This window comes from Pleurodeles waltl, chromosome 1_1 (assembly GCF_031143425.1).
Source record: "Pleurodeles waltl isolate 20211129_DDA chromosome 1_1, aPleWal1.hap1.20221129, whole genome shotgun sequence".
Classification (NCBI taxonomy): Eukaryota; Metazoa; Chordata; class Amphibia; order Caudata; family Salamandridae; genus Pleurodeles; species Pleurodeles waltl.
The window spans coordinates 952,711,112-952,725,904 of NC_090436.1; the positions used below are offsets into that span (position 1 = coordinate 952,711,112).

The following is a 14,793-nucleotide window of genomic DNA, read 5'->3' on the forward strand; positions in this document are numbered from 1 at the left end:
GTTATATAGGGTTACGTCTCTATGGTTACTCAGATGATACATTTGATTCATGGGAAATGTAGTGTTTTTTCAACTTGCTTCTAATTGGCTGCCTAGAAAATAAAGTGAAGCGAAGCATAATCCTTCTCCGATTCCTTAATGGAATTGAAAAACGCTAGAGCGGAATGCCAGAAATTGTTTTACTCACTGACTTCAAAAAGCTACCTTGCGCACATGCGGGATATAATGCTACCAGTGGCACTTGCCGATAGTACTTTGAATCGTCCTTCCTATCACGCTAGAGGTCCTACTGTAATGAGTGTATCGTTGATTAGCAAAACGCCAGTCATACCGGCTACCGCTTACTAACAGAAAACAGTTGGCGGGTAAGGGTTGCCAAAAACATGCATACGTCATTAGCACCAAAAACATTTACAAGCGCGGTCACACAGAAGCCAAGGCGTTCTCCTTTGCAGCTCCTCCCCGTTTCCCGGCTGTCTTTACAACAGGGCAGCTCCACCCCGCCGGCGGAAGCACTGAGTCTAGGCGCACCAGGCCGCTCGCTGGGGTTGAGCGCAGGCCTTTCGGGTGACGTCACCGCAGAGGCTCGGTCCGCGCGTTAGCAGGAGGAAGCGGGACAGCGGAACAAGGGAGGCTTCTGGCGCCGCGGATACAGAGGCACGAGCGGCGAGGCAGGAGGGCGCGCGGGCCGCGGCGACTTGTCAGCGGCGGCACGCGAGGGCCGCGAGGCGGCGGAGCGCGCGGTACCCATCCCCTCAATCCCGAAGAGCAGCAGTGCGCAGGAGCCATGCCCGCCTTCCGCCGATAGACCGGCTCCCGCGGTGCCCTGACCTCGCCCTTACGCTACCTCCCTCCCCCCAACCGCCAGAACAAGGGCCGCAGGGAGCCTCGTACAAATCCAGCATGGCCCTGAAACGGATCCATAAGGTAGGGTGGAAGGTGTAAAGGACAAGTGTGGCAATGGGTGTATCGAAAACCAGCGTGAGAAGTGATGAAGCGTAGCCAGGAACGAGTTTTGGCTGCGAGGCAGGAAGGAGCAGGGCCAGGAACTAGTTTGAGTACAAGGGTGACGGTAGACTCGTTAAGGTGGTGGGGGGTGTTGGAATATGGCACTGGATATCGGGGAGAACCAGGTATTAATCAGTGTAGTGAGTGGAGACATTAGGACTGGTTGGAGCCAGGCGTATCCTGCAGAAGGCCCAGCCTGTTCCCGGCAAGGGGTCTCCTTTGGGCGAGGCACAGTGGGCAGTGACTGGTCACGTCTCTAGTATGCGGGGAGGGGAAACTACCCAATCCGAGAGAGGCTTCAGGCAAACCTGAGCGCTGGAGGTGTGGCGTGAATGGTGACAGCGGACTCAGGTGCACCAGAGGTATGCATGGTGGGGAGGCGGCAGCAGGGCGCGGTGACTAGTTTGAATTAGGAGCATTTGCGAGGGACCACCGGTCTGCAGCCTTATGCGTACCGGGAAGGCCTAGGGACAGAGAAGAAGACGCTCCCGGATTTGACTGACTGACATTAGCGCTCTATATGTGTACCTGAATGCTGCATCATATCGAAAGATGCAGAGACTTGGCGTGCCCTGGGAACTCCAGTCTCCAGCCCAACGTTGACCAATCGTGGATATTAAGATTAAGGTGCAAATCGTTTTTTAATTTTTTTTTATTCTCTGAAAACCGTGGTGCACGAAAGTTGTTGACGTGACCAGCATATGTTGTTACACACCTGAGGCAGTGAGTTTAGACTTGACCTCTATCTATAACTCACTGTCTTGGATGTAGTGATTCTGGGCTTACAGAGGTGACCAGGCTATTGCTTTTTTTCGCTCACTTATTTAAAGACCTGAACATTGTAGAGGCCATTAGTACGTATTCAGCGGAAAACGAAACGAAGGGAGAGTTACTTACTTTCTTGTAGCTATACACAAATGGTATGTTTTTTTTTATGAATTTTACTTGGAGAAGCATCTGACGGCTGTGGTGTGCTTCCCTTCGTTGACGCCTGGGTAGTCAAGGATTGCGTTTAAAAAAAAAAAAGAAAAAAAAAAAAAAAACTCTTTTATAATACAATTTTTTTTTTATAAGCGCTTTTCCTTCTTTCTTTAACAGGGAATTGATAATTACCGATTGCAACCTTTTTTCTTTATTTTTCCAGGATTTTCCTCCTCAAGATACGGAGCAGTTCAAATATGTCAACTTTTTTTTATGTAGGTTTGCCATATAATGACACTTGTGCTATTGGTGGTGAGCATATTGTATTCTATAGTACTCTGATTGCATCCCTGGATCAGGAATCATCAGTTACTGGGCTGAGACATCAGCGATTACGTTGTTGATCAGGCCTGTGGAGATTTTTTTTTTTTTTTTTTTTAATTAAACTTTTACCTTACTCGGCTGTTTAGGTGCCTCCTTCCACCTCAGGTGACATGCACGAGGGGCTATTTCATATCAGGAACGCTCAACTTGCCTTCATATTGCGATTGCCTCTGTTGGAGTGCATACTTCAAACCTATCTGGTTTTGGCGGTTTCTTTTGAGTCAGGTTCTGAGCACTTTTAGAAAAGCCGTAAGAATTGTTTTCCCCACATAAATGACTACAGCTATTACTAGCTGGTATAATTCTTCTCTTTCAATTCTGCATCAGTGCCAAGTAGCCTTTAGGGTGCTTTCTACACTATGTGATGCCATAGGTGGTAAATTGCAGCATATTGTTACTGCTTTCAGAAGACCTTCAAGAAAAGTTGTATCTGGTTAATCCACAAACACAATATACTTTACAGATTAATCCAGAAAACTTCCTCCGTTTCATCAAGTGGGAAATGTGCTTATAATCATTTTACAATTCGGCATAACATCTCTTCCCCCCCCCCCCCCCCCCCCCCCGGTGTGCATCTTGTCAGGGCACAGCTGATTATGGTTGGCCCTCTGCTCGACAGTCTGCAACCCTGCACATAATCCCCTTCAGAAGTGTGTTGCAAGCATGGTTTTGCGAAGGTGGTGTTGAAGAACCTTACGTTCTGTAGTGATGCACGTGGTATTTACCATTTAGATGGGACTCTCTCTCATGAAAATGATTATTTCTATAAGTGGGAAATGCTGTGTTACATTCATGGTGGCATGTGGAGGTCTGTCATTGAAACAGCATGTGTAAAGAGGGTGTTAATGCTTCCCTTTATGACAATTTATTACACATCAGGACTCGTTTTAGGCCAATGAATCTTTTGACCCAGTTGAGACACCTTAGGACGAGATAGCTAATCAATATGTCAATCAATACGTCAATAATGTCACCAATATTTATCACAACAATACATTTCACTTTAGTCAAAGTCATTAATAAATTCAAGATACTACCATGACCTTGCAGTCATGAATAACCACACCAGTTTAGTAGAATTTTATGAGTTTTATTCCCTATTGGTTACAATTCTAGAAGCAGATGTGTTAATCCCTAAACCAAGAAACATAATAGCATAGTCACGATATGGCAACTTTGATAAGATTTAATTAAGACGAGAATCACAAACATCAAAACATAACACAGCGTAAACATAGATCAATTTAGCAGAGTGTCAATAACACGTCAGCTCAACAAAGCATAGATTCGGTCGTTTGTCTATTTGCGTCAGTTTAGTGAACACCTGTCCTAGCCACTGATTAGCATTGGCATGTTGGGCTTCATGCAAAACAATTTTAGAACACCAATTTGGAAAACATCTATCTATGGTCTCTGTCAAAAGGTAAGCAGTTGGTACCTAGAAAGGAAAAGCAAACAGACAAATCACAAACGCATTGTCATAATTACCCTCCAAGGTTTAGGTCAGCGCACAGGTTCAGTCTTCGTCTTCAGGACATCAACAAATCGCCATCAGTCAGAACTGAGCTCCGGGGGAAAAAGGGACACTTCCCTCATAAGGAGGTAAAGTGTAATATTGGCAAATCTAAGGACGAGGATGGTTCTAAGCGAATCAATAAGTCACCAAACAGAGTGACAAAGTTTCTGGATAAAATCAATAGCATTCCCTACCTAATTTTGAATGGCTCTCCGTGTCATGGGTTTTTATCCCTTTTTCGTTGTACATTCCCCTAAAATTTCATTGGACATTGGTGATACCCCCACTATCTTTACCCAATAAAAAAAGGTGGATTATGTCATTAATCTTTCACCCCATATTATTTTACAAGCTTTTCATTGGTCCACATGATTGCCGTCTTCAGAGGTAGCACGTCCGGTATGATTTAATCTTTCTGTAATTCTTTGCACATCTTTGGTCAGTTCCATTGTCTTCACCGGTTTGAACGACCATGTACATTACATTAATCTACACTGTTGCATTTTGCCTAATATTTTCTAGAAGCAATGAGGAATTCATGGGAACGGATCTTCTATGGTTACATTCAGCTTCTAGTTTGAAGAAAAACAAGGGGTCATGTTCTTTTGTGAGTCAGCACACTGCAAGATAGGAAAAATACGTTTAATACAAGAGCCAAGCAGCTAAGCCTCGGCTCATGCTAACTTAAGGCCTACAAGGATTTCAGCACAAATTCAATAACGCAATCAATAATTAGTATAAAACTTATTCAGTATAACAATTTATAAACATTTTAGTCCTCATTATTAGTCCACATATACATTGGCGGCCACTCCCCGTGGTCACTTTTCAAGTGCACGTTTAAGCAAAATTCACTACTTCTGCTTCTATGCGGCATTATCACACATTAATTCATAAACATTTCATGCTAATATAGATTATATTAGCTACGCTCTCTCAGGGCACTGTTGGAATGCAGGGGAACCTGAGACGGTATTACGCGGTAGGAGGACCAGAACGGAGGGGGAACTAGCGTTAGAGGACTAAATCGTTTTGGCTTTTGTGGGGTGTTTTTTTTTTTTTTTCTTCTCCTTTATTCTCTCTCCTTCCCCCTGCTTTGGTAAATCGAGCTTTATTACTGCACAGAACTGCAGTGTGGCAGCAATTGATATTTTGCTGTTATCTTTAGTGAATATTGCATTGTCTGTTGGTCTATTTGCATTTTGTATCAATTGCTGAACAATCTCTTTGATATTGTAACTTGTTCTGAGGGCCACTTCAGGGTTATTTTGCCCGTGTGTGTTTTTTTTTTTTTTTGGGTGGGGGGCTATATATGTAGTAGTTCTGGGTACAGTATTGAAGGCACAAACAACTGTAGGATAGGTGTTTTACAAAGGCCCTGAAATAAGTAGTGCAGAAGCTTTCCATTAGTGCATAGCCTTTTTTCTGCGGGGTGGGAGGCAGGAGTTGCAGTCCTCCAAACTCTAAGTTGCTTGATGCTTTTTAGGGCTAAATACTTTGTTAAAGGTAGGTGTTGTGGAGGTAGGTGATGCTTGATTTGTGTGGACCCCTGCTGAAAAAGTATTGAGAGCTGGGACCCCGACCTAAGCAATTACTACTATTTGAACTTCAATATGATACACACAAATAAAGAAACTAGTATGTCAAATACATACACAGATGAAATGTTATTAAATTTACAAGCAAAAAAACACAAATTAAAACTTTTTAATAGGAAGGTTGAAGCTTTATTTCTAAAAGATCACGTGATATGTATAGGTTAGCACACGTTTTGATGTTATTTATTATTATTATTACATATTTTTACTTACTAATGGATGCTGCTTGTGGTGTGTGTGTTTTTTTTTTTAAACACTTTTTATTGCATTTTCGTTATAAAATAAGTGAGTCTCATAATGTTATATGTAATTATAGCCCACCAACATATACCGTATTACTGATGTCCTTCCTACAGCATATTACTGAAAGTACAAAGCTACATACTGTGCTCAAGGGTGAGCCACAACGTTATGAAAAAGGATGGGACCACCAATCATCCTTTCTTACTAGAATCAGTTTGTGGTACTTGTGCTGCTCCTAAAGTTGAGCAAAGGGCACAATCCTAATTTTTGATCTCTGAATTTGATCACTTTGAGACCTTTTTAGAATTTTGCTTTTTTGGGGTGTATGCTTGTTTTTTTCCTATTGATATGCTAATATTTGGCTTTTCTAAACAGCCGTAGACCCCCAGTGGTCCTCTGACCTCAGGTTAAGAACTGCTGGCGTAGAGCAACCTGTGAATAACTTTGCCCTTAATTTATGTAACCGAAACAATTGGCTTACCACAAAGCCTAATGTGATGATTCTTCACATAGTGTAGTCTTGTACAATAATAGGCAACGATATGAGAGGTTGAATGTTGGTGGATAGATAGGGTGGATTAATGGGGTGGTTGGGTGGTTCGATGATTGGGTTATTGGGGCTTTTGGAGGGGACTCAACTCGGACACAGTGATGCACATGTATTTGTAGTCTTAGTTAAAAGCCATAGTTAGTAATGGTAATTGTGTGTTTTGGTCCACAGATCTTTAACAAAGCCAACTGTTTGTTTAAAATACTTTTTATTGTTTTTTATAAATATCAATGTTGCACATTTCCAGTAGTATAATACACTTAACTTTGGTTTTGGGTGCTTTCCTACTCTCCGTTCAACTACTCCTCTGTGAGATTTGCCACTTTTTTAAATTTTTTTTATTGTCTTCAGTGGCCCCAGTCTACTTGAACTCAGATGGTCATCTCGATCACGCTAAGATTTTCTCTCTAGGGTTCCCAGATCTTCTATAACCGTCAGAAAAACCTCCTTCCATATCACGTTATGTCTTCTTGCACCGATCTGTTCAGGTTCCTTACTTTAGCAGGTCTCACCTAATTTCCTCAGTCCTTGATAATATCCTGTTTTTGCTATCGTAGCCTTAATGTACAGAAGATCAGTTTGTCTTGGTAAGTCAGCCTTTCGATACTCCTGATATAGCAAACTCTGGTGTTGGAGATAATTTTGCTCATTCTGGAGTAGACCTAATCTATTGTAGCAGAATAGCAGTGTTAGTGTAGGTTTAATTTAAGTGATACTCCATGTAATGTTGGTTGCCTGCCTGAATTTATTTCTGTTCGATACGCAAAAAGTGATAAACTGAATGCTTGAATTAATATCAGTCACTGGTAATTTAATGGGATGCAATGGTAGTCATTCTTTCCTTTATTCACCCACTGTACATCTCTGAAGAGACCATCCAGAGAAAATCGCATTAAGGGCGGTTCATGTAAGTGCAAGAGATGACTCGCGGGTTGTCTGACATCTCTAAATATGAAAGGCAGAGTACCCTTGCCATGGCAAGAGTAAACTACTCAGCCATGATAGTAGTATTTAATCCAGCCAACAACTAAATCAGGCCTTATGTTCTTGCTGAGGGTGGTGGTAGCAGGCTTATGAATAAATCTCTGAAGTGTATGAACGCGAACCCATTTCAGCGTGATACTATCGCCTTAGCTGACCTTGGGAAAAGAGGAATTGGAAAATGTATGTAAAAGGACCCCTTCCCAAACCCCCCCCCCCTCTCCCCTCCCAACCAGGAGAGACTTGACACTGCTTCTAGACCAGTCCACCCCTTAACCTCTTTCAGCAAGTTATCCCTGGCTCGCTTGTTACCTTGTAATTACTCCAGTTACCCTATTCCAACCGCCACAGCACAGCTGTATTATCCTTGGCTGGTAGCCCGCTTAACGTATCACTTCATTACCCTCTAAACTGAAGAAGTCACTCCGATGACCCAAGGGTAGGTCGCTCCCCCTGCCGCTGCAGCTCCTCCAGGTTCCTGAGTTCCTGAGACCCACCTCACAGTAAGTACCCCCCCCTCCCAGCCCCTCGCTCTGCCCCGCACTACTCACCCTCTCTCCTGCTCCTGCTTCTTTTCTTCTTTTCTTCTTCTCTGTTCTTCTGTTCTTCCTCCTCGTCTGTAATCTTCTTCTGTACTCTTCTTTCCCCCGTCTTCACTCTTCTTCTCTTCTTCCTCATCTTCTTCTGTGGTCTTCTGCCCTCTGTTCTTCGTTTTTCTGTATCTTCTTCTGTGTTCTTCCGGTCTTCCTTTCTTCTCTCCTTCTGGTCTTCTGCCTCCTCCGTCCTCTTCTCCCCGCGCCTGCCCTCCTGCTCCTGCCTCATCCCCCTCTCTATCTCTCCTATCTAACCCGTTCACTATCTACCTCCCTCACTCCTCCTATCTACCTATCTCTCTATCCCACTATCTAACTCCCTCACTCTCCACCTCCTCCTATCTATTTCCCTATCTATCGATTTCCCTATCTATTTTCTCTATTTCTCTATCTCTCACCCCCTCCATCACCCCCTCTATTACCTATCTTCCTATCCTCTCTCTCGTCTTCACTCTTCTTCTCTTCCTCATCTTCTTCTGTGGTCTTCTGCCCTCTGTTATTCGTTTTTCTGTGTGTTCTTCTGTGTTCTTCTGCCTCCTCCGTCTTCTCCCCGCGCCTGCCCTCCTGCTCCTGCCTCATCCCCCTCCCCCACTCGCATCCCCCTCTCTATCTCTCCTATCTAACCCGTTCATTATCTACCTCCCTCACTCCTCCTATCTACCTATCTCTCTATCTCTCTATCCCACTATCTAACTCCCTCACTCTCCACCTCCTCCTATCTTCCTATCGATTTCCCTATCTATTTTCTCTATTTCTCTATCTCTCACCCCCTCCCTCACCCCCTCTATTACCTATCTTCCTATCCTCTCACTCTCACCCTCACCCACCTCTACAACCCCCCCTCCCCTATCTTCTCAACCCTACTCCTATCTTTCTCCCTTATCTCCTAAACCTCCTAACACTCACCCCCCTCCCCCAGCTCTTCTCACTCTACCTGTCCCCCCCTCGCGCTTTCCTGCCGCTACCTCCTGCACGCCCCCGCCCCCCAGCTCCCATTCGCCCCCACCTGACCCCTCCCCCCCCCCCCTCCTACCTCATATGGCGGCCGCTGCGCGACAGTGGTAGCGACCCTTGACCCAAGGGTAGGTCGCTCCCCCTGCCGCTGCAGCTCCTCCAGGTTCCTGAGACCCACCTCACAGTAAGTACCCCCCCCTTCCCAGCCCCTCGCTCTGCCCCGCGCTACTCACCCTCTCTCCTGCTCCTGCTTCTTTTCTTCTTCTCTGTTCTTCTGTTCTTCCTCCTCGCTCCTCGTCTGTAATCTTCTTCTGTACTCTTCTTTCCCCCGTCTTCACTCTTCTTCTCTTCTTCCTAATCTTCTTCTGTGGTCTTCTGCCCTCTGTTCTTCGTTCTTCTGTGGTCTTCTTCTGTGGTCTTCTTCTGTGGTCTTCTTCTGTGGTCTTCTTCTGTGGTCTTCTTCTGTGGTCTTCTTTTCTTCTCTCCTTCCGGTCTTCCTTTCTTCTCTCCTTCCGGTCTTCCTTTCTTCTCTCCTTCCGGTCTTCCTTTCTTCTCTCCTTCCGGTCTTCTGGTCTTCGGCTCCCCGCGCCTGCCCTCCTGCCTCATCCCCCTCCCCCACTCACATCCCCCTCTCTATCTCTCCTATCTAACCCGTTCACTATCTACCTCCCTCACTCTTCCTATCTCTCTATCCCACTATCTAACTCCCTCACTCTCCACCTCCTCCTATCTCTCTATCTATTTCTCTATCTCTCCCCCCTCCCTCACCCCCTCTATTACCTATCTTCCTATCCTCTCACCCTCACCCACCTCTACAACCCCCCCTCCCCTATCTTCTCAACCCTACTCCTATCTTTCTCCCTTATCTCCTAAACCTCCTAACACTCACCCCCTCCACCCTTAAACCCCCCTCCCCCAGCTCTTCTCACTCTACCTGTCCCCCCCTCGCGCTTTCCCGCCGCGACCTCCTGCACGCCCCCGCCCCCCAGCTCCCATTCGCCCCCACCTGACCCCTCCCCACCCCTCCCCCCACCACCACCACCTCATATGGCGGCTGCTGCGCGAGCGAGCAGCGGGCGCGCCAGAGGCAAGCCCGTCTGCGCCCAGCGCCACGACCCCTGGTCCCCAGCTCTCCCAAGCCCCGCTGACCCACTACGACCCCTCCACGCCCTCAACCCAGGACGCTCCAACACCTGCTTCCAAGCTCACCCCAAACGCACCCATGGACCCTTCGCCTGCAACTCCTGCAAACGCACCTTCCACCACGCAACAACCACGACCACAAGCCCACGCGCCATCAACCACCTCAAGTGCATCCTAGTCAATGCTCGCTCCGTCCACAAACACGCCATTGAACTCTGGGACCTCCTGGACTCCATAGCACCAGACGTCGCCTTCATCACGGAGACCTGGATGAACGCCTCCTCGGCCCCTGACATCGCCACTGCCATCCCCGAAGGCTACAAGATCTCCAGAAAAGACCGCACCAACCGGGTAGGAGGAGGTATCGCCATCGTCTTCAAAGACTCCATCAGCGTCACCACCTCCACCGAAGACACCCCTCTTGCCGCTGAACACCTGCATTTTCATATTCGCACCGATCCGAGGACCACCCTCAGAGGATCCCATATCTACCGTCCTCCCGGGGCACGCGCCCCTTTCAGCGACGCCATCGCCGACTTCATCTCCCCGCACGCCCTCGCCTCGCCTCGCCGGACTACATCCTCCTAGGTGACCTCAACTTCCATCTGGAACAAAACAACGACCCCAACACCACCACCCTGCTCGACAACCTCGGCCTCAAACAACTGGTGAACACCGCCACCCACATCGCCGGACACACGCTTGACCCCATCTTCTCTGCCAGCAAACACGTCTTCTTCAGCCACGCCTCCGCCCCTACACTGGACCGACCACAGCTGCGTCCACTTCACATTCCGACGCGAGACCCGCCACCTCCGCACCCAACCCATCCCTCGTCGACAGTGGAACAAGATCCCCGAAGAGCAACTCTTCTCCGCACTCGCCGCCAACCAACCCACCCTCACCACCGACCCCAACGACGCAGCCCTCAACCTCACAAACTGGATCTCCAACTGCGCAGACATCCTTGCTCCCCTCAAACGCACGCATCAACAGACCAACACCAAAAAACCTCTCTGGTTCTCTGACACCCTCAAAGAATCAAAGAAAACTTGTCGCGCCCTTGAGAGAGCCTGGCGCAAGGACCGCACCGCTGACAACATGACCGCCCTCAAGAACGCTACCCGCGAACACCACCACCTGATCCGCGCTGCCAAAAGGAACTTTTTCACCGACAGACTGGACAAAAACAGACACAACAGCAGAGAACTCTTCAGCATCGTCAAGGAGTTCTCCAACCCCAGCGCCAACGCCGTCACGCCCTCACAGGATCTGTGCGAATCCCTCGCCACTTTCTTCCATCGCAAGATTAGCGACCTCCACGACAGCTTCGGACACCAGACCCAACCATACACCACCAAACCGGCATCCACGGCCATCACCCTCAACAACTGGTCCCACATCAACACGGAAGAAACCAAATCCATCATGAACTCTATCCACTCCGGCGCCCCTTCGGACCCCTGCCCGCACTTCATCTTTAACAAAGCCGACGACATCATCGCCCCGCACCTCCAGACCGTCATCAACTCTTCTTTTTCTTCTGCTACCTTCCCCGAATGCTGGAAACACGCCGAAGTCAACGCCCTACTAAAGAAACCTACGGCTGACCCGAGCGACCTAAAAAACTTCCGCCCCATCTCTCTTCTGCCTTTCCCAGCCAAAGTAATAGAGAAGACCGTCAACAAACAGCTGACCACCTTCCTGGAAGACAACAACCTGCTCGACCCCTCACAAACCGGATTCCGAGCCAACCATAGCACTGAAACCGCCCTCATCTCAGTCACTGACGACATCAGAACCCTGATGGACAACGGTGAAATAGTCGCCCTCATTCTGCTCGACCTCTCGGCTGCCTTTGACACCGTCTGTCACCGCACCCTAATCACCCGCCTCCGCTCCACCGGGATCCAAGGCCAGGCCCTGGACTGGATCGCCTCCTTCCTCTCAAACCGTTCCCAAAGAGTTTACCTCCCTCCGTTTCGCTCAGAACCCACCGAGATCATCTGCGGCGTACCCCAAGGCTCATCACTCAGCCCGACACTCTTCAATGTCTACATGAGCCCCCTCGCCAACATCGTACGCAAGCACAACATCATCATCACCTCCTATGCCGACGACACCCAACTTATACTCTCCCTCACCAAGGACCCCGCCAGCGCCAAGACCAACCTACAAGAGGGTATGAAGGACGTCGCAGATTGGATGAGGCTCAGCCGCCTAAAGCTGAACTCTGAAAAAACGGAAGTCCTCATCCTCGGCAACACCCCGTCCGCCTGGGACGACTCCTGGTGGCCCATGGCCCTCGGCACCGCACCGACCCCCACAGACAACGCCCGCAACCTCGGTTTCATCTTGGACCCTCTTCTCACCATGACCAAGCAAGTCAACGCCGTGTCCTCCGCCTGCTTCCTCACCCTCCGCATGCTCCGCAAGATCTTCCGCTGGATCCCCGCCGACACCAGAAAAACCGTGACCCACGCCCTGGACTACGGCAACACCCTCTACGCCGGGACCACAGCCAAACTCCAAAATCGCCTGCAACGCATTCAAAACGCCTCGGCCCGCCTCATCCTCGACATACCCCGCAGCAGCCACATCTCCGCACACCTGAGACACCTGCATTGGCTCCCTGTCAGCAAAAGGATCACCTTCCGACTTCTCACCCACGCACACAAAGCCCTCTACGACAAGGGACCGGAATACCTCAACAGACGCCTCAGCTTCTACGTCCCCACCCGCCTCCTCCGCTCCTCTGGCCTCGCACTCGCTGCTGTCCCTCGCATCCGCCGCTCCACGGCAGGTGGGAGATCTTTCTCCTTCCTGGCGGCCAAGACCTGGAACTCCCTCCCCACCAGCCTCAGGACCACTCCGCTTTCCGGAGACTCCTAAAGACCTGGCTGTTCGAACAGCGATAACCCCCCCCCTTTTTCCCCTAGCGCCTTGAGACCCGCACGGGTGAGTAGCGCGGTTTATAAATGTTAATGATTTGATTTTGATTTGATTTGATTTGTCTCCTAAACGAATTGGAGAGATCACCCTTTTAGCCACTACGTGTTACCAAACTAGTTGTTGCAGATAGTCCTCTGCCATTGCAATAACCACTTAACTGCTTCTCCTATAACCCCCCTCCTTCCAATAACCACTTAACTGTTTCACCCATAACTTCCACCAACCCACCCGTCACCCCCACCACAAATGCAGCACTCGTTAACCCCCACCGCTTGGACATAGCACCCACCAGTCATTTCAGGTACCTGTAAGCTCATATTTCTGTTTGCTCCATCACTCACTACTGTATCTCCTTCCCCCATCACTGCCATATATTTTGCTTTGTGCTCCCATCAACCATCTGGATCTAGAGTAAGTGCCTGACTCATTCCTTTCAGCGCAGTGGTTAACACAAGGCAACGTGTCTCATTATTGTGGTGTCCAACACGACCAAAAAACAACTGCTCCCCATTGCTACGCTGATACACAGCAGTTAGTGAACTTACCTTCCATGTGCAACAATACTTTCTGTAATTCTACTAGGTATGTACCTCCAGTCCCTTTAATTCTAAATACTTCCGAAGTCCAGGCTGATAGTCCATGATAGCGTTTGTAAAACAGGTGAAAAAATGAAGCCTAGAAGTATGTCCAATACTTGCACATCTAATCCATTTCTTTCTATGGTCACTTTGGGAGACCCTTTTGCTTGACCATTTCCATATATACTGTAGAGACTCTTTGCATCTAGGAGACCTTACCGACATGGGTGCTTGCGAACCAGTGGTTGCTACCTGAGGTTAATTGTCTGCTTCCATGAACACATACATCCAGGGAACCAAAGTGCCTTATGTATCTAGTGTATAAAGCTAGTTAGTGCATATGACATCCCCGCCCCTTGGGGAGGCTTGCATCTCAGGGACAAAATAAATACCCTTAGTTTCCCTTCTTCTAAGTAAGTAGTTCCCACCTTGCCCTCCACCCTCCCTTCGCCCACAAGGGTCCATGACACATTCCCAGGGAATCCATAGGCCAGGAAGGCCCTTCTCCATCTGGGGCCTCTGACAGAAACGTTTTTATATTTTGCTTCCTTTATGTAGCAGTTTTAAAAGCACCGCTAAGCAATTGTTATGGCAAAAAAGTGTCAAGATAAATCCAGCGATCAATGTACCTGCTGGAGAGAGGTGGGAGTTTTGTCTACTGGCAGTTTTGACTCATCTAAGATAGCACAAATGGGTAATATGCCTCCTGGAAAGAACGTGTATCATGCAAAGAACAGTGTTTTATGTGTTTAGCACTGTGGGTTGCTGCTTTTGTTAGAGATTCTTTTGTTACTGAGCAGTTCATAAATTACAATTTTAATATAGCACAGTGAGCTATAAACTGCCATCAAAGAGATGCATGCATATTGCACGGCACAGATTAGAAAGTTATGCTTATTTTCCAGTCTTCAATTTTTCTTATGCTCCTAAAAAAAAAAGTTTGCTTGTGTAGAAATATATTTTTATTATTAAAGTCAACGCTAACCACTTATGTTCTGAATCCAAAATTTCTGCTTCTACAAACCAAGCACCCTTAGAAAATGCCTACCGTGTGGATGACATGTAAATCCTACACCTTGTAGTCACTTGTAAAGTGCTCGGACACCTTACACTGGAGATGAGTTGCTATAAAACAAATGAATTACATGTGACAGAGATGTTATGGAGAGGACAGAGGTCCTTATGGTTTTATTTCCTTTCCCCACCTCATATTTAAGTCAAAGTTTTTTTACCTCATATCTTATGTACCTAAAAAAATAAAAAGAGAAATCGCTTGGGAAGTGTAGAATCTGATCTGAGGATTCAGCTTTCCTAAATTAAACCAAACATTGAAAAGTTAGTCGCTGGGATGCAGCACCAAGTTTCCGATTAC

The 14,793-nt window shown here is 47.6% G+C and overlaps 1 protein-coding gene across 2 annotated transcripts in view; it reads left to right on the forward strand.

Moving 5' to 3' along the window:
* The first annotated feature begins 441 nt into the window (after positions 1–441).
* The window catches only part of UBE2D3 (ubiquitin conjugating enzyme E2 D3), a 160,166-nt gene continuing 145,814 nt past the window's right edge, over positions 442–14,793 (forward strand). The window contains exon 1 of one of the 2 annotated variants that reach the window (XM_069230204.1): positions 442–927. In XM_069230204.1, coding sequence (XP_069086305.1) covers positions 904–927 — 24 coding nt within the window. In that variant the 5' untranslated portion in view covers positions 442–903. The remainder of the gene's footprint in view (positions 928–14,793) is intronic. The other variant, XM_069230205.1, reaches the window with a different exon arrangement.